Consider the following 18,198-nt stretch of genomic DNA (forward strand, 5'->3'; position numbering starts at 1 on the left):
TCTTTCCTTAGGCACCAAAAAAGAAAGTCGGAAAAAAAGAGAAAGGGAGCAAAGCTCCAGCAGTGGTAGATGCCTTGTCCCCAAAGGAGATGAGCAAGGAGCAGGTGAGAGATCCCCCATCTCCCAGCCCACCCTCCAGTAGGAGGACATTGCCACTTACAAGAACAGCGCTCAGGACCCCTGCTTGGTGCTTGGCTCTGGCTCTGGGGACAACAGGTGGTGGAGGTTGACAGAGACAAGCGGCTGGGGTTCATTTCACTGCCTGATGCATGTCTGGGCTGGGGGGATTCTCACTGTTACTGGAAGGAGCAGCCCCCTCATCCCACCCTCCCTTCCGCTGTTCTCAGGCACTCTGCTCTCGAGCCCTGTGCCCTCACTGTCTTCTCGCTGACTCCATAACCCTGTCAGCCTGCTCAGCTGTGTGATGGCTCAGCCTGGAGATGTGATTTGCAGCCTGCAGTACACTCAGTTGTGTTGCTGCTGGGGCAGGAGGCTCCCATAGGTGCAGGGAAGGCAGGCAGAGGTGGAAGGTGCAGCTGCTGCCCCTCGGTTGTCCTGCTTCTTTTGCCAGGTGTTATACAACTGGAGGAGGCAGCCCTGGCCTGGGGACCTCACTCCTGGGTTAAGATCTTGCACGTTTTGCTATTATTGAAGCACCTGAGAATGGTGTTACTGAATACTGTGAGACAGAATATCTGAGCTTGGGCTGCTTACAGTAGGAAAAGGTTTTGTTACTCCTTTTCCAGAGACTGATGGGTTCAGTTAGGTCCAGGGTGTGTCAGGGCTCCTCCACTTCTCTCCTGAGCTTCTCCATCACAGTAGCAGCCACTGTGTCCTGCCAAGCTTCCCATGTGGCTTGCCATAAGTGTCTTGCAGGGGCATCTGTCCGAGGTCTCCTTTTCTGCCTATTTGGCTCTTCCCCTTGGCTTTGCAGCTGGAGAAGCATGTTGCACATCTCCGAGAGGAGCTGGACCGGGAACGGGAAGAGCGCAACTATTTCCAGCTGGAGCGTGACAAGATTCACACCTTCTGGGAGATCACCCGCCGGCAGCTGGAGGAGAAGAGAGCAGAGCTGCGGAACAAGGACCGGGAGATGGAGGAGGCAGAGGAGCGGCATCAAGTGGAGATCAAGGTGGGAGGGGAGAAGGCTAAAGGTGTTACAAGTTCCCCAAGCTCTGGGTGAGCCTTGGACAGCTCTGAGGAGGAGAGGGAAGAGGAGGAGAAGCTGGGCAGGATGCAAGCCAGGAGTGTCTTGGGTGACAGAGCACTGGAACAGGCTGCCCAGGGAGGTTGTGGAGTCCCCTTCCCTGGAGATTTTCAAGACCCGCCTGGATGCAGTCCTGAGTAATGTGCTCTAGGCAATCCTGCTTTAGCAGGGGAGTTGGACTAGATGATCTCTAGAGGTCCCTTCCAACTCTGATAATTCTGTGATTCTGTGATTCTGTAATATCCCAGCTCTGGGTGTCTGCTGCTGAAGCCCCTCACCCAGTCTGTGGTTTGTCTTTAGGTTTACAAGCAGAAGGTGAAGCACTTGTTGTACGAACACCAGGAAAACATTACTGAGCTGAAGGCGGAGGGCACCCTGTCCATGAAACGGGCCCAGAAGGATCACTGGGCCCAGGAGATGGAGCTGCGTAAAGACATGCGTTCCTTGAAAGTGGAGCTGAAGGAGCAAGAGCTGGCCAACGAGGTGGTGGTGAAAAACATGCGCCTGGTATGTCCCTGGCAAGGCCAGAGTCATGTGTGAGGTGCCTCTGCTGCAAAAGGAGTTGGGGGTCCACCAGCTGAGCCCTCCTAGCCCCAGCGTGAGAGCAGGAGCCTGCCTCCACGGCTCTCTCTGTGGGGTGGGATGGGGTTTCCCGGAGGCACTGGTAACAGATGGACTTACAGGCACTAGAAAGCGCAGGAATGGGGAGAAGGGCTTCCTGGGGCAGCTCCTGTGAACCCCCCTTCCTGCAGCAGGGAGGTGTGAGAGCAGCTGGAGAGCCTGTGAGCTGCTGTTTGCATGGATAACATGGGATTGGTGCCATGGCGAGAGCCTTTCCCAGGGAGCAGGAGGGAATCCCTGGGGATGCAGCTGACTCAGGATTTGGTTGTCTACCTCTAACGCGTAGCTTCTTCCTAACAGAAACAAGAGGAGGAGATCACCCGGCTGTGCAATGACTTCGAGAGACAAGTGAAAGGTAAGGATTTGTGCATAGCTCCTGCATGGCCTCCCTTTGTCAGTGTGCCGGGGAAGGTTCTTCTGAGCTCTGCTGTGCTGCTGGGCTCCCTAGCAGATCCTCAAGCAGAAAGGGGGCTGGTTTTCCCTCATTTCTGGCTTGTTTGCCCCAGTTCTGGTTATTTTCCCCCCAGTTCTTGCTCCCCTGTGCTCTGGGACTGCCAGACCCCCAGCATTGTGCAAACAGAACAAGGCTGGGTGCCTGCAGTGTGAGCTGAGGGGTGCAGGCAGGGTGCCTGTCACTGCTGCCAGGCCATACTGCTGAGCGCAGCTGCCTGGCAGCTCTTCTCCAGGCTGTGGGGTGAGGAGGCTGGAGGAGCCCTTGCAGAGTCCTCGCTCCAGTCTCCTCCTCAGGGGACGTTTCAGGTTCTCACGGGCTGACTTGGAGCGTTTCCATGCCCTCTTTCCAAGGATGCTATTTCTGGGCTCTGCTCTCCGTGGTCCCAGTGTAACTGCTCCGCACGCTGGTGGCAGCTGCGGTGACGCTGCTAATAAGCGTCTTGTCCTTGAGTAATGCCATGGTGGCATGCGCCAAGCTGATGCTGGCTAGTGGAGCTGGGGTGCATTATGCAGGGTCTCCACGAGGTCCTCACTCAGCTCCCTGTGTGCTCCCCCAGATATCGAGGCCAAGTACACCAAGAAGATGCAAGTGCTGCGGGACGAGCTTGACTTGCGGAGGAAGACTGAGATCCACGAGGTGGAGGAGAGGAAGAACAGCCACATCAGTGAGCTGATGAGAAACCACGAGAAGGCCTTCAGTGACATCAAGAACTACTACAACGATATCACCCTCAAAAACCTGGCGCTCATCAGCTTGCTGAAGGTATTGCCTGTCCCCCTGCTGTAGCTTGCTTGGCCTGCAGAGTGTCACCCTTCCACCAAGGGGCTGATCCTGTGAGGATTTCACCCAGATCTGGCCAGTTCCCAGGTGGTGCTGTGGGTGCTGCTGATCTCCTGAGGGTTGTACACTGTTACACGAATGAAACTCTTGAGCACAGCAAGATGCATCTTGCTGGGCCAGCAATTGAAGGGTGTCTGGAGGGTGTGGGAAGTTCTGAGGAGCTGGGCAGCCCCCAGGAGTTGGTACTCGTGTTCCCAAGAACAGGAGCAGATAGAGGAGATGAAGAAGAAAGAGAATCACTTGGAAAAGGAGAAGGCAGATGTGCTGCTCCAGAACAAGCAGCTGAAGGAGCCCCTGCAGCAGGCCCAGGAGCAGGTGCTTGAGCTGCAGAAGAAGTTGGCTCACTATGACAAGGACAAAGAGGCCCTGATGGTGAGTGGCCTGCCCTGTCCTTTCCTGAGTCACCCTGGCTGTTTCCTGGAGGGAGTCACTCAGCAGTGACCTCTGCCACTTGGCTTGGCCAGATCGCTGAGCAAAGTCCTTCAAGTCCTTTTCAGCTTATCTGGGTGTCTATAAGATCTTAGATGGGACTCCCAGGACTCTGGCAGCGAGAAACAAGAGTAGCCCCTGCTGCAGAGGGGGAAGGGAGTTGGTGTGGGCATTGCCTGTTTTTTTTTTTTTTTTTCTCGCCCATATCTCTTTGCTGGTCACTCTCCTCCCTTGCCAGAACACATCCTCTGCACACCCCCAGAGAAACCCGTGCTCTTTAACTGTCCCTTCCCACTCGCAGAACACAAAAGCCCATCTGAAAGTCACCCAGAAGGAACTGAAGGATCTTCAGTGGGAACACGAAGTGCTGGAGCAGAGGTTCAGTAAGGTGAGAGCTGCAAGATGGGTCTGGGCATCCCGATTCCCTCTCCAAACCCCATTCCCTCCGCAGAGGATTGAGCACTGGGGCTTAGCAGAGTCTGTGCTCAGCTGAGGGCTTTCTGAGCTCTAATCCAGAGCTGTGCGATAACTGCTGCTTCCAACAAAGCTTCTCATAGCTTTGGCATCTCCCACGGTCAGCAGACAGACCTGTCCTTGTACTTTGCTAAGCAATCATGCACGCTCCAGCAGTCCCCTCCCGGCCTGCGAGGGACTGGCCGCAGCAGCAGCTCGGGATGAGTTGTGTTGACTGAGTTCTCCCAGACTCAGCCTCTCCATCCCCCTCCAGCTAACCCAGATAAATCTGTTGAGGCAGAAGAGAGCTCATTTGCAATTCGTAGAAATCCCCAGGAATATGAACATTGATCTGAGGCCTCGTTAACAATCCATCATTAAGGCAGCAACATATTCAGTGCATTCAGAAATAGGCTGTGGAGGAGAGATTGTGTCCTAATTAGGACACTTATTAACTAGCTGTGAGCCAGGGGCTCCTGCCAGCTGCGAGGAGGAGAGGAGGCGAGACCCTCATGTGCTGTGGGGCCCTTTCTGAGGTCTAAAATAATGCTACAGCAAGTTCATCAGCCCCTTCTGCTGTTGGGGGTGTCTGGTGGGGAGGAGGAAGCAGAAGTGCAGGTGCTGAGGAGGTGCCAGCCATGGAAGCAGGGAGGGAAGCTGTGCTCCAGCACCTGCATTCCCCACGGGTTGCAGGTGCCGTAGGGAACGGCCAGGCTCTCGCTGGAGCAGGCAGGGCCAAGCTGCCGGACCTGTTTGCTGCCAGCCCTGGGTGGCCACCAGCCCGGGGGTCCTGAGGGTGGTGTGAAGGTGTACTGTCTTTGGGAGCAGGTGCAGGCAGAGCGAGATGAGCTCTATCAGAAGTTCACCAAAGCCATTAACGAGGTGCAGCAGAAGACAGGCTTCAAGAACCTGCTCCTGGAGCGCAAGCTGAAAGGACTCCTCAGCGTCCTGGAGAAAAAGGAGGTGGAGCTCAGTGAGGTCTTTGCAGCCTCCAACCTCGACGCGGGAGCCCTCTCCTTGGTCTCACGCAAGCTGGAGGTACCGTGCGCTGCCATGGAGCCCTGCAAAGGCTGGTCTTGCGGAGCAGAGGCTGCTCTGGGGTGAACCCAGACCTTGGAGCAAGCGAGTCCCCATCCTACATGGCTGTAGCTGCCACATCACTCATTTCTGGCACTCCCAGGGCCATGCATGGTGCCGCAGGGCACTCCGTCTCTCCCTTGAGAGCGGAGCGTGTGGGTGTTGGGAGTTTGGCACCGATCTCTCCCTCAGGTGGGGCCTGTTTCGAAGAGATTAGCCCCAGGCTGAGCAGCGCTCTACCAGTGCTCTGCTGCTGAGCAGCCTGGCTGCATGCGGGGTCTGTCAGCGACCCAGGGTGCTCTGTGCATGAGGAGTCACAGCCAGTGAATCTCGCCTGGCCTCCCTGGCTGCAGAGACAGCATAGACAGGTTCCCAGGGGCTCTGCAATGTCTGGCGTGCTAAAAATACGTATGCAGAAAGCCTCAGCGCGAAGTCTCGGAGACCCACATTCCTGGAGCCTGCCGCAGCTGTAACTTGAGAAGCAGCATTTGCTCCGGGTTGGGTTGAGGCGCAGAGGATGTGGGCTCCAAGCTTGGCTCAGCCACTGCCCCCAGTGCCTTCCCGCTTGTCCCACACCAGCCCATTCCCTTCCAGGTCCCCACTACAATGGTTGGCAGTGAAGCTCATGGACACCCTCTTGCCAGGGTGCCCTGGGGACGTGCACAGCAGCAGCCAAGGCTCTGGGGATGTAGAATGGGGTAGCGCTTGTGTCATCTACTAGCAGGTGCCACAGCAGAGGAAGGAAAACACATTCCTGGGAAGGCGTCATGGCGTCGAGCTCTCCCACAGCTGCTGGGGTCACGGAATTCCTCTGCTCAGCTGCTTCTAGCGGTTTCCCAGGAAGCCTCTCCCCCTGTAATTCCCCCAGTGCTGTGATGGCAGGGTGGTGCTGCTGGAGCAGATGCTGCTGTCGCCATCCCTCCCTGTCCTTGCAGCGGGGCAGACAATGATGGCAGGGTTGTGCTGACACTTGTGTTGTTGGTCTGGGAGGTCCCTGTCCCTTGCCTCTGCCTGGGGCTGGCTGTCCCTGGCAGTGCTGGCTCAAAGGGAGCAGGGTGGTGGCTGCCTGCCAGGCCATGCTGCGAGCTGCTCTGCTTGAACCAGACCCCGGTGCCAGCTCGGCCGCTGTGCAGCAGCTCCTCCATGTGCTCTGCCACGCCGCTCCCAGCTGCGGCACGGCCACTGTGCTGCCAGGGCTGGGCAACCACTACCTGATGTGTTGTCTCCCTTTGCAGGATGTGCTCAATTCCAAGAACACCACCATCAAGGACCTGCAGCTCCAGCTGGCCCGAGTCTGCAAGGTGAGGGAAGGGGCTGGGGGGCTGTTGGGTGGTGGCTGCGGCTTTTGGAGGGGTGGAAAAGGGACCACCTGCTCCAGGCTGTGCACAGAGCGGAGGGAAGGGAACTCACAGCAGGCCAGCTGAGCTGCTTCATGCCCTGGGCCAGGCAGGACCCAGCCCAGGCTGCAGTTTCCCCTGTTTGCCCTGTGAAGGAAGGCATGTTGGGTTCATCCCGCCACTGTGCAGGGGGTGCAGGTAGCCCATGTCCAGGCGTGGAGGGGCTGGGATGGAGCTGGGTTTGGGGCTGACCAGGAGGGTATTTCTCTTGCAGGCACACAATGACATGCTGCAGACGTTCGAGGCAAAGCTGATGGCTTTTGGGATCCCCTTGGACAACCTGGGCTTCAAGCCTCTGGCGAGCCCCGTGCTGGGGCAGGCGGTGGGACAGGGCCCCGCAGGACTAGTTGCTGTGCCCACCTGATGCCAGCCAGCACCGAGGGACCCACCGCGCCGGACAGGGAGCGGAGATGTGCCCTCTTGGTGCTCCGCACCATTAAACAGATCCCAGTGAGCCTTCTGGAGGACCTGAAGGAACCTCTATCTCCGGGGCGTGGGGGGCTTTCCCCTGGAGCAGCCTCCCGACTCCTGCCATGGGGGATGCCAGCCACAGGCAGATGCCAGCTGGGTCAGCTCTGACCAAGTGGTGCCAGTGTGGCCCCGGACCACCACACAGCCTGGTGGGCTCCTGGCATGCCACCTGCCGGACCAGGCTGGAGCAGGGAGCGGGGGCTTGTGTGGGGCCCCCCCCAGACCCCCCTGGCGGTGCTGCCCCTGGGGCTCCTCTCCTTTCCCCCTCCAGCAGCCGTGTGTGTGCTGCCCTCGGAAAGGAGATTTTTTTGAGACAAATGGTGCTGTTTGAAGCCTTTAATGGTGTCAGTGGCGTAGTTTCCCCACCCAGCTGACCTGCATCCCTAGCGGGGAGGATATGTCTTTCCCCTAACTGCCACGGTATGTTGTGTAGGAGTAGGGGCTGATCAGCAGTGGGATGTGCAGCTTCTGGGCCGGGTCAGTGATGGTGAAGACAACCTGGGGGAAAGCAAGAAGGCAGCAGCTGGGATTCCCCTCCAGCGGGGCTCAGCTAGTCGGAGCTGGGCACTGCGGGATACTTGGAGCAGAGCCGGCAGTGCTGCAGGAGGGAGCAGGCAGCCCATGCGAGTCTGACCATGGCACCCAGACCCTGCGCATTTGGCCACAGCTGGCTCCTGTGACCCCTGTCCCTTGCTCCCTGTGCTCTGTACCTCCACAAAGGGGTAGAAGCTGGTGTGCCCCAGGCCTTGCCAATACGCTGCCGTCTCAAAGTGCAGCTTGTAGGTGCCAGCCTTGGCCTGCCCTAGAGCCAGGAGGGGCGGGCAGCGCCCGTCGTGGTCCGTCCACCTGAAATCAGAAGGAGCAAGTCCTGCCACGGTAGCTGTCCCTGGCCCCTGAGCCACCTCTCCTGGCAGCTGGCTGCCGGCTGGCTCATGGGGGACAGGCAGCAGCATCCTCTGCCGATTTTGCTGCTGCCCGTTCTCCTACCTCTGAACCAGCTCCGTCCACTGCTGCCCTGGCTCCTGCAGCTGGGCCAGCCGGACGGCAAGGCTGGCTGCCGGCAGCCCCGTGACCGTGTTCAGCACGTGGGTGGTCAGGGAGCCATTCACGGTCTTGGACATGCCTTCAGCCTGGGGCAGAGGAGTAAGCAGGGTTGCGACATGTCCCGGCAGCACTGTCTGTCTCCCCCCTCTGCTGTGCTATGGCAGGCAGTGCCTCAGCCGAGCCCCCAAGTGCCCCCACCCTTGGCCAGCCTGCCTATCTGCCCCCTCCCTGCAGCCCCTGGGCCACTGGCCGCACAGCTGGGGCTGTCCTAGCACAGCCCCCTGTCCCCAGCACCCCGTTGCACCCCAGGGCTGCGACGTGGGCGCCCATATTCTTCCCATGCCGTGGGGCTCAGCTCCACCAGCCCTGGGGCTGCGGTGCCACCGGGCCCATGCTCGCAGCGGAGCACTGCCTCTCCCAGCGGCTGCCTGCGTGCCTCGGGCACTGCTGCCGCCCACAGCGGGGCACCTGCTGGGACAGACGGAGGGCTGTATGCCTGGGGCAGCGTCGGGATCCCCGCTCACCCACCCGTCCCAGTGGGCTGCAGCAATGGCTGGCCTGGACCCAGGGAGGAAGCAGCTCTGTCCCGGTGTCCCAGCAGCCCTGTCCCTGTCGCCCTGCCCGCAGCGTCACGTGTGGGCTAGATGTTAACCCTGCAAGTGCTCTGGAGCTGCCTGGGGTGGGCAGCTGGGGTGAGCAGCAAGCAGGGGGGCACAGGCAGCACTGGTGAGGGCAACTCCGACCCCTTCCCCTTTGGGAAGCCCCAGGTTGTGCTTGGCAGGGTGGGAGCACGACCCGAGGACTGCATCCCGCTGCACGGCCAGGCTGTCTCCCTGGAGCGGGACCAGCTCTCACTGCCATCCCGGCACCTGCTCTGGGCCTCGGCTGCCGGCTGAAGCAGGGAAGCCAGAGCGGCACAATGGCGAACAAGGGCACCCGGCTGCTTACCTGGCTCTCCTCCATCCCACTCAGCCAGGAGCCTGTGGCCGGTGAAACCATGCAAAACTCCAACCGCTGCCCCGGCTGCCCTTCCTGGCACCACGACCTCTCCCCACCAAGCTGGCAAGGCTGGATGCCGCTATCCTAGTGCAAGGTTGCAGCAGGACCGGGTGCTCCTCCCCAGCTGGGCTGAGCCGGCGCAGGTGGCTTCCCCCTGGGAGGTGTGCCCGGGAGCCCCACCAGCACCCATGCTCTGGCAACACCACGGCCCTGGGGCTGGTAGACCAGAGCCCAGCGGGATCTTGGGGTGCTGGGCCAGGAGGAGCTGTGGTGGAGCTGCCATCCCGGTTTTGCCTCCCTCCCTAGAAAACGCCCAGAGCGCGTCGGCGCTGTGGCGGCTGGGCACGTGAGGGCTGCCAGGAGCAGGCGCCGGCTTCACCATGGCCTAACCCTGCCTGTCTGCCTGCCGGGGTGGCACATGGGTGGGCTTGGTGCCTCACCTGCACTTTGATGAGCACAGTGGCGGTGGCCTGCAGCCCATACCCTTCCACATCAGCTGCCCGGATGTCCAGGGTGTATTCAGGGACCACCTGCAGTGAGAGGCTGTGTCACCCCTGAACAGGGTTGGGGGGTAGCAGGGGCTATGCCTGGGGCTCACCTGTGCCACCAGCCCCGCCGCAGCCACAGAGATCACCCCGGTGCTGCTGTTGATGGCAAACATGTGGGGCTGGGGATGGTCTGGCCTCTGGCGCAGGATGGAGTAGACCACGACCCCATTGGTGGAGCTCACTGCTTCGTCTGCGTCTGTGGCCAGCACCCTCAGCACGGGGGTGCCTGCGAGCCGGTGGTTACTGGTGACATCTCCCCCATTCCCCCAACACTGCCTCCTGCTCGGTGGCATCGGTCTCACCTGGCTCAGCCCACTCGGGCACGGTGCCATGGAAAACCGCCTCAGTGAAGATGGGCCGGTTGTCATTCTGGTCTGTCACGGTGATGATGATCTCCATGGGGTCCTCCACAGGCTGCCCGTTGGCTGACACAGCGTGGGCGAAGAGCTGCAAAGGGCACTGTCAACCCATGCACAGCCCTGGGGACTGTCCCCTCCCCATCCCGGCCCCCCACTCACGACGTATTTGTCGATCTCCTCTCGGTCCAGTGGCTTTGTCACCTCCAGCCACCCTGTCTCCCGCTCGACAGTGAAGACGCCCATGGGATAGCTGTCCACCCCCTGCCCCGTGATGCTGTAGAAAACCTTGATCTCCTTGCCCTTGGTAGATTTGATCTGGTGGCAAGATGGAGGTGGGGTTAGAGGGGTCCCGGTGCTCCAGGGACTGTCCTGCCCTGCGCCCCCGTCCCCACAGGGCCACATACCTGCACCAGCTTCTTGGGGAAGGGCCCCCGATCGTTCTCGGGGCAGCTGATGGGGGGGATGACCCAGTCCCTCTTCTGCCGCCGGAGGCCATGGCCGGGCTTGGGGAAGGTCAGCACGTCAGGCGCTGCGTCCTACAGGGACGGAGAGCAGGGCTGAGGGGCTGGGGTGGGGCAGAGCTCTGCCCAGGGGGCTGCACAGGGGCTGTCCTGCTGTCCCCCTCAAAGACTCACAGCAGCCTCCAGCCCCATCGGGACGGTCCTACCGGCAGGAGGAGGAGGAGAAGGGCAAAAGTGCAGGGTGACATGGCTCCAGCTGCACTGGCATTCCTCTGGGCACCAGCTGGGGACCTTCCCTGCGGCCAGCCGTGACCTTGGCCAAGTCCTGCTGGGAAAGCCGGGTGCCAGCATGCACTGCGGGGGGCGGATGGGAGGGACCTGTGTAGGGACACAGCACACAAGGTGCTGCTCCAGGCTTGGGGGCGCGGGTGGGGGTGGGAATGAGGGACAGAGCCCAGGACCCCAAAAGCCTCCCAAGGGCACTGTCCCACGGGGGCCACAGGACACCCCACCCCAGCAGGGCTAGAGGGAGCACATGGCCCCATCCCAGGATCCCACTTTGCTCTGGGGGCCCTGTGCACCCAAAGGTGGGGAGGGGGCTCCAGGTGCCCCCCCCAGCACCCCCCACCAGCAGCCCGATGCACTGCAGGACGCCAAGGACCCCCCCGGGGCACTGCCCCCCCTCGCAGGGTGCTAGGGACCCCGTTGGACTCTCGGACCCCCCACACCCAGTGGGGTGCGACCCCCCAGGCGATGCTCGGGGCTGGCCAGCCCCCCAGGGTGCTGGGGAGGGGACAACGCGGCGGCTAGCACCCGATGGCACCCCACGGTGGGGCCAAGCGCCCCGACATCCCCCCCCCCCCGGAGGATGGGCCTGGGGGTGCTGGAAGAGCCCCCGCCGCAGGGTGCCGGGTCCCCGGGCAGGGGGTGGGGGATCCCCGGGGGTCCCTAGGAGTCGCAGCCCAGACCCGGACAGGGGGACAAGTGGCACCGGGAGGGGCTCAGCCCCGGCACCGGCGCCGGGGGAAGCCACGGGGGCAGCCGGCCGCGGTGCCCGGGGATGCCGGGGAGGTACCGGGGTGCCCGGGGGGTGTCCAGGAGCGCCCGGAGGTACCAAAGGCACCGGGAGAGACCCACGGCGGTACCGGGATGCCCGGGCGGTGCCTACCGGGCTGCGCAGAGGTACCGAGAGAAGAGCGGCGGGGGAACGGAGGCGGCGGGGGGGCCGCACGGAGAAACAGGAGGGTACCGGGGGGTGCCCGGGGGGGTGCCGGGGGCCGCACGGAGAAACAGGAGGGTGCCTGGGGGGGTGCCGGGGGCCGCTCTCCGGGGCGGGGCGGGGCGGTACCTGCACGGCCGCCGCCTCACCTGGAGCGGCGCGTTGCAGCGGGCGGGGCGGGGCGCGGCGGGCGGCGACCGGAGCGGCGGCAGCGGCGGACGGGCCATGCGGGGGCCGCGCTCCGGGCTCTGCCCGCTTTTCTTCAACCTCATCCTTCTCCTCCTCCCGTTCCTGCCGGCGGCCGCCGCGTTCGCCTCTCCCCCGGTCCGGCCGTGCGTCCCCCCGGGGCTGCGCCGTGGGCCGCTACCGGCACCAGGTAACCGGCGCCGTCGGGGCGCGGCTCCACCCGGACCGACCCCCCCGGGACCCCGCGGGATGCTCGGCGGGGCCGGGAACGCGTCGGAACCGGGATCGCGACCGGGGCTCCGGTGGGGCGGGCGGCCCGTGTTCCCCGGGGTGCGGGCCGGGCTGGGGGCGGCGGGGCCCCACCTCGCTGCCGTGCTCGCTCCCGCTCTGCCCTCCGGCCTGGGGGTCTGGCTCTGGGGCCGGCTGGACTCCCTGGGCTGTGGGGCTGGGTCCCGGGGCGGGATGTGGGGCTGGTTGTGCCCCCCGGGCCGCGGGGTCGGTGTTTTTCGTGGCGAGTGGATGTTCCCAGGGCGGTGGGGCTGGCTGGGGTCTCCGGGATGTGGGGCTGGGCCGAGGGGAGAGCCCTTCCTGGGGTGTGGGACCAGATTGTGGGGCTGGCTGGGCTCCTGCGTTATAGGGCTGTGTCCCACTCTGGGCTGTGGGGCTGGCGGTGCCCAGCCTGCCCGTCTGGCCCCAGCAGGGCCGGTGGCGGCTGATGCCGGCACCTCTGGTCCAGCCGTGGGGTGCCCGCCAGGGCAGGGCTGGGTCCCCGCAGGGTGGGTGACTGGCGCCGGGCTGGCGATGAGGCTGGTTGCCCCACAGCCACCCTTCTCTGGCCATGGGCAGGAGCAATGTGCCGTGGGCTGCAGAGTATGGCCAGCCCGGCCTGAGGCTGGGCAAGGGGCTTGCTGGTGCTGGCTCTTGGCCGGCTGCCGGCGGTGCCCCAGGGCTGGGGCAGCGAACATTGCTTGGGCTTGTTCGCCCCATTCGCTCGGCGGCATCCCAGGGGAGCAGGGCTGCTTGGGAATCGCGGCCAGAGCCAGCGCTCGCCTAATGGCCGCGGAGCACTAAAAGCCCTTCTTGGCAGTAAGTGCTCTCGCCATGCCAGGAGAAGCCCTGACCTCTGCCCTCCTCGGATGCCATATCCCACTTCCTTTGGCCAAGCCTGCCAGGCAGTTCCTGCCAGGCTGCCGGGAATTGAGCTGGGCTGTGCTGGACCCCCACCATGGGCTGGGGCTGGGGTCCCGCCATGATGCTGCAGAACCCCTCCATGGGCAGCACGTGGCCCGGGCGAGTGGGCAGGGTGGCATGTGGGCTCTGCACAGGGGCACCCCGAGGGCACAGCGGAGTCCAGGCCCCCAAGGGGGGGCTGGAGCAAGGCTGTGGACCCAGACCCCACCGTGCCACCCAGCCCTTCCCCGGGCAGCAGGGCTGGGGGTTCCCCACAGTGGGTGCTGGAGGCTACTGGTGCCCTGGTGCCACATGCAGAGGTGGTTGGGGCCCCTCCAGACCCACTAATGTCCCTTATCACCCCCATCGTGGCTGGGAGGGGTCCTCAGCACTGCCCTCCAGGCATGGCTGCTGCTCTGCCCGCGGGTGTGGGGGCCCCCGCCGTCGCTCCAGGGCTCGGTCCCCACCCTGGTGTGGGGCAGCCGTGGGGCACAGCTCTTTTTGCCCTGCTCCATGTCTTCCCCCCACTCCTGCAGCCCCCCATCCCCGCTCCCCATCCCCTCCCAGTTACTCAGCCCGGGCGGCCTCTCGCCGCCGCCGGAGCTGGCTTAGCTCTGCTAATCCCCTAATCCTGCCGCCCGGGTTGGGGTGCAGGGTCCTGGGCCGTATCCAGTGAGGGGGATGCAGCATGGTCCTGGGTGGGTGGGGCCGTGCTGTGCCCCATGTGCTGGCCATGGGGGGCTGGGAGCCCCCAGGGGGGTGACACACCGGGTGGGAGGCTGGGGCAGGGCTCTGCCTGCCCAGGAATTTCCCGTCATCACTGAAACAAAGCCGAAACCTCTGCTGTGCTCCTGTGCCTCTCCCAGCATCCCCTGCCTGATTTGATCTGCCTCAGCAGGCTGGGGGGGTGCGGGGTCCTGCGGCTGCTGGCAAGGGGGGGGGAGGGATCAGGGGCAGGTTCCCCCCTCCCTGGCCACCCTGACCCCCTGCCCTCTTGCAGCGAGCTCCGGAGGCTGCGTGGGGCCATATGGGACCGAGGAGCTCGACGTCGGGGCATGGGAGGACAGGGGCCCCCTACGCCTGTTGGGGGTGGGCAGGGTGCCTGCCGCCCCCCCCCGGGGTGCTGCCCCGCTTTGGGACCCTGCCCCACTCCCCATGCGGAGCAGGCGCTCCCCCCAGGTAATGCTGCCTAGCTGTGCCCCCCATCCCCTGAACCCCCCACCTTGGGCTGGCTGTGCCCTCACCTGCCCCCCCCCCCCATCCCGCAGGAGGCACCTGGGGCTCGCGCTGCTCCCAGGAGGCGGAAGAGGGACTGGGTGATCCCCCCCATCAAGGTTCCCGAAAATGAGAGGGGCCCCTTCCCCAAAAAGCTGGTTCAGGTATGGGGGCGTTGGTCTGGGTGCAGGGTTGGGGCTGGGCATGGCTGTGCATGTCAAGGGTGGGAGCGATGCTGGCGGTGGCCATCCCCCCTGCATCGGGGCAGGGTGCAATGCCGCTGGGTGGGGGGTACTGACCCCCCTCCCCGCATCTCCTCCCAGATCAAATCCAACCGGGACAGAGATACCAAGATCTTCTACAGCATCACAGGGCAGGGGGCGGACGCCCCCCCCGAGGGCATCTTCACCATTGAGAAGGAGTCGGGTTGGATGAAGGTGACGCAGCCGCTGGACCGAGAGCACATCGACAAGTACCATGTAGGTCCTTGCCAGGGGTGCTGCAGTGTGCCAGCATGCCGAGCTATTCCACTCACTCATCCCTCTGCTCCACAGCTCTTCTCCCATGCTGTGTCCGAGAACGGCAAACCGGTGGAGGAGCCGATGGAGATCATAGTCACAGTGACAGACCAGAACGACAACAAGCCCCAGTTCACGCAGGAGGTCTTCAGGGGTTCTGTGCTCGAGGGAGCATTGCCAGGTGGGACCCCATGCCGCAGGGAAGCTCTGCCTCCCACCGGCCACATCCCTTGGCGAGAGCCCTGGGACCGTCCTTGTGGGGGATGTGGGTGCCCCCTTTCCCCTCCCACCACACTCACTGGGACGTCCCCATTCTCAGGCACCTCCGTGATGCAGGTGACCGCCACGGATGCAGATGACGCAGTGGAGTCCTACAACGGCGTCATCGCCTACTCCATCCTCAGCCAGGAGCCGCGGGAGCCCCATCCCCACATGTTCACCGTCAACAGGGCCACCGGCACCCTCAGCGTCATTGCCAGCGGCCTCGACCGGGAGGTGGGCTCTGTGGCACCGCGGGGCAGGCGGTCCCAGTCCTTAGCATGGGGCTGACGGGGGGTGTCTGTCTGTCTGTCCACCACAGCGCGTGCGGGAGTACACACTGACTGTGCAGGCGGCCGACCTGGACGGCGAGGGGCTCACCACGACGGCGCTGGCGGTCATCGAGATTGCAGACATCAATGACAACGCCCCTGAGTTTGACCCCAAAACGGTAAAGTGGGCCCCCCCTGTCTGTGGGACCCTCTCCCCATGAGCTGGTGCCGGGCTGGTGCCTGCCGCGCTCCGGCGCTGACGGTGGTCCGCACCCACAGTACGAGGCAGCTGTGCCGGAGAACGAGGCTGGGCGGGAGGTGGCCCGGCTGGCCACCACCGACCTGGATGAGCCAAGCACGCCGGCGTGGCGAGCCGTCTACTCCATCCTGCGGGGCAACGAGGGAGGCACTTTCGCCATTGCCACCGACCCCACCAGCAATGAGGGCGTCCTCCGCACCGCCAAGGTGCGTGTCTCCCCACGTGTCTCCTCCCCTCCCTGCCCGCAGTGGGGTGCTGCCCATCCCTTCTTCTCTCCCAGGGTCTGGACTATGAGGCCAAGAAGCAGTTCGTGCTCCACGTGGCTGTGGCCAATGAGGCCCCCTTTGCCGTGAAGCTGCCGACGGCCACCGCCACGGTGACAGTCAACGTGGAGGACGTCAATGAGGCGCCCATCTTCGACCCGCTGGTGCAGCTCGCCCGGGTGCCGGAGGACGTGCCACCGGGGCAGACCCTCGCCTCCTGCACAGCCCTGGACCCCGACAAGGCCCAGGGGCAGAAGATCAAGTGAGTGAGGCCGGGGTTGGGGTTGGGGTTTGGGTGGTCTCCGCCAGCCCACACCGTGGGACTAGCTCCCCTCTGCCCCCCAGGTACCTGGTGGGGCACGACCCGGCGGGTTGGCTGGCTGTGCACCCCGAGAACGGCCTCGTGATGGCACGGGACCACCTGGACCGCGAGTCCCCCTTCACCAAGAACAGCACCTACACTGCCATGCTGCTGGCCGTGGATGACGGTGAGGGCTGTGATGAAAGGAGCTCTTGTTCCCCCGTCCCACGTGAGGGACATGTGCTGCCGTCACCAGGAACCACAGCCTGGCTCCAGCATGGACCAGTGCTGGGGGCTGCCTGTCCCCACCCCTGCTCGGGGCACCCCTGGCTCCGTGAACGTCCTGGTTTTGGGAATCCCCCTTCCAGCATCATTCCTCCCTGCAGGCTTGCCGCCCGCCACGGGCACGGGCACCCTGCTCCTCACCCTGCTCGACGTGAACGACCACGGCCCCGAGGCTGAACCCAGGGACGTCACCGTCTGCAACCGCAGCCCCCAGCCCCAGGTCCTCACCATCACCGACAGGGACCTGCCACCCAACACCGGCCCCTTCCGCGCTGAGCTCAGCCATGGCTCAGGGGACAGCTGGGCTGTGGAGGTCAGCGATGAAGGTAATGCTGGGGAGATGCTCAGTGCGAGGTGGGCTGTGCTGCTGCGGTGGCATTACCAGTGCATGTTGCCATGGGTCACCTACGGTGCTGGTCTTGTGCAGATGACACCGTCACCCTGCAATTGGTGGCACCGCTGGAGCCGGACCTGTACAGTGTCTACCTGCGGCTCCTTGACCGGCCGGGCAAAGCCCAGCTCACTGTCATCACCGCGCGGGTCTGCGACTGTGAGGGGCCGGTGCAGACCTGTCCCTATAGATCCCAGACCGCCACCGGCCTGCCCTTCATCCTCGCTGCCCTTGGCGCCCTCCTGGCCTTGCTGCGTGAGTGGGGCGTCCCGGGGGTCCCGGTGCTGTGGGGCTACACCCCTTCATGGAGCAGAGAGGAGGGACACAGGTCACTGCTGATGCTGCTTCTCCCCCCCCCCCCCCAGTCATCTTGCTGCTGTTGCTGCTCTTCATGAGGAGGAGGAAGGTGACGAAGGAGCCATTGCTGCTGCCTGAGGATGACACGCGGGACAATGTCTTTTACTACGGGGAGGAGGGCGGCGGGGAGGAGGACCAGGTGGGTGTCCTGGGGGGCCGGGGGGGTGGGTGCCACCAGGGGTGGCCTGACCCTGCCCCTCTCCATCATGTGTGTCGTTCCCCCCCCAGGACTACGACCTGCGGCAGCTGCACCGGGGCCTGGATGCACGCCCTGAGGTGCTGCTCCGCAATGACGTGGCCCCCACTCTCCTGCCGGCACCACAGTACCGGCCCCGGCCCGCCAACCCCGACGACATTGGCACCTTCATCGAGGAGGTGAGCCCTGGGTCCCCATCCATGCAGGCACTACTGGGGTGCCGCCATGCTGGTGGCATCCCCAGCCCCGAGGGGACCGGTGCTCACCCCTCCTGCCTCCCCCCAGAACCTGAAGGCGGCCGACACGGACCCCACGGCTCCCCCCTACGACTCCCTGCTGGTGTTCGACTACGAGGGCAGCGGCTCAGAGGCCACCTCGCTCAGCTCCCTCAACTCCTCCGCCTCTGACCGCGACCAGGACTATGACTACCTCAACGACTGGGGCAGCCGCTTCAAGAAGCTGGCAGACCTCTACGGTGGGGGGGAGGAGGAAGACTAGGACACCCCCCCCCCCCCCCCGGGCCCTGCTGCCCCCCTGCCCCATGATGCCTTACCGCTGCCTGTGCCTTGGGCTTGCCCCCTCCCGCCGTGCTCCCCGCCTCGGCGGCAGCCCCCTCACCTTCCTTTCCTGTATTTTTCTTGGTTTTTCTTTTTTTTTTTTTTTTTTCTCCAAAATGTATGAAATAAAGGTAGAGTGATGCTACGTACGAGGTAAGCAGGTGCTGGTGCAAGTTTTAATAAAGAATGTGTTTTTTTAGATGCTCCAGCCTCTGTGTGGCTTTGTCCCCCGGGAGAGGTCCCTGGGGAGCTGCTGCCCACCCTGGGGGTTGGTGCTGACCCCAGCCCCAGTATGCCCCCCCTCCCCCAAGACCACCCACCATATCCCCCTTGCCTGCCACAGCACCCGGTGGGCACCCACAGGCACAGCTGCAGCGTCACCAATGAAGGG

General features: G+C 63.9%; 3 protein-coding genes across 4 annotated transcripts; 2 read left to right on the top strand and 1 right to left on the bottom strand.

Moving 5' to 3' along the window:
- Positions 1 to 16: 16 nt before the first annotated feature.
- DRC4 (dynein regulatory complex subunit 4) lies at positions 17 to 6,902 on the top strand. Its single transcript, XM_082489525.1, has 10 exons — positions 17 to 104; positions 935 to 1,132; positions 1,508 to 1,714; positions 2,129 to 2,183; positions 2,839 to 3,044; positions 3,327 to 3,494; positions 3,853 to 3,939; positions 4,833 to 5,042; positions 6,317 to 6,382; positions 6,693 to 6,902. Exons 1-10 carry the CDS (start codon positions 90 to 92, stop codon positions 6,840 to 6,842), a joined length of 1,362 nt encoding a protein of 453 aa, XP_082345651.1. The 5' UTR covers positions 17 to 89; the 3' UTR covers positions 6,843 to 6,902.
- A 375-nt stretch (positions 6,903 to 7,277) lies between these two features.
- On the bottom strand, positions 7,278 to 10,651 carry LOC309676753 (cadherin-1-like). Of its 2 annotated transcripts, none has more exons than XM_082489381.1 (9): positions 10,567 to 10,651; positions 10,304 to 10,435; positions 10,059 to 10,214; positions 9,843 to 9,987; positions 9,591 to 9,766; positions 9,433 to 9,522; positions 7,937 to 8,079; positions 7,660 to 7,795; positions 7,278 to 7,447 (listed from the first exon to the last, which is right to left on the bottom strand). In XM_082489381.1, exons 1-9 carry the CDS (start codon positions 10,606 to 10,608, stop codon positions 7,358 to 7,360), a joined length of 1,110 nt encoding a protein of 369 aa, XP_082345507.1. In that variant the 5' UTR covers positions 10,609 to 10,651; the 3' UTR covers positions 7,278 to 7,357. The 2 variants fall into 2 exon arrangements, with proteins under 2 accessions (XP_082345507.1, XP_082345508.1); XM_082489382.1 differs by having other exon boundaries at positions 10,535 to 10,644.
- Positions 10,652 to 11,804: 1,153 nt separating this feature from the next.
- LOC309676647 (B-cadherin) lies at positions 11,805 to 17,748 on the top strand (the record flags this gene model as incomplete). The annotated part of the gene is made up of 15 exons (XM_082489251.1): positions 11,805 to 11,955; positions 13,936 to 14,114; positions 14,204 to 14,314; positions 14,474 to 14,629; positions 14,705 to 14,849; positions 14,988 to 15,163; positions 15,249 to 15,377; positions 15,478 to 15,663; positions 15,738 to 15,982; positions 16,066 to 16,208; positions 16,408 to 16,632; positions 16,734 to 16,952; positions 17,063 to 17,193; positions 17,283 to 17,429; positions 17,536 to 17,748. The coding sequence occupies 15 exons, from the start codon at positions 11,805 to 11,807 to the stop codon at positions 17,746 to 17,748; spliced, it is 2,556 nt and encodes an 851-aa protein (XP_082345377.1).
- Positions 17,749 to 18,198: the final 450 nt, after the last annotated feature.

The sequence above is a fragment of the Vanellus vanellus genome (assembly GCF_965231255.1).
Source record: "Vanellus vanellus genome assembly, chromosome: 12".
Lineage (NCBI taxonomy): Eukaryota > Metazoa > Chordata > Aves > Charadriiformes > Charadriidae > Vanellus > Vanellus vanellus.

Bases quoted from the DNA above. Each gene is read 5' to 3' on its own strand.
- DRC4 (XM_082489525.1), top strand. The intron at 1,715-2,128 runs GTATGTCCCTGG...TCTTCCTAACAG, and splicing joins TGGTGAAAAACATGCGCCTG to AAACAAGAGGAGGAGATCAC. The intron at 6,383-6,692 runs GTGAGGGAAGGG...TTTCTCTTGCAG, and splicing joins AGCTGGCCCGAGTCTGCAAG to GCACACAATGACATGCTGCA.
- LOC309676753 (XM_082489381.1), bottom strand. From the start codon at position 10,608: ATGTCACCCTGCACTTTTGCCCTTCTCCTCCTCCTCCTGCCG. The intron at 9,767-9,842 runs GTGAGACCGATG...ACCGGCTCGCAG, and splicing joins GCCCGAGTGGGCTGAGCCAG to GCACCCCCGTGCTGAGGGTG. The intron at 9,523-9,590 runs GTGAGCCCCAGG...CTCTCACTGCAG, and splicing joins CGGCGGGGCTGGTGGCACAG to GTGGTCCCTGAATACACCCT.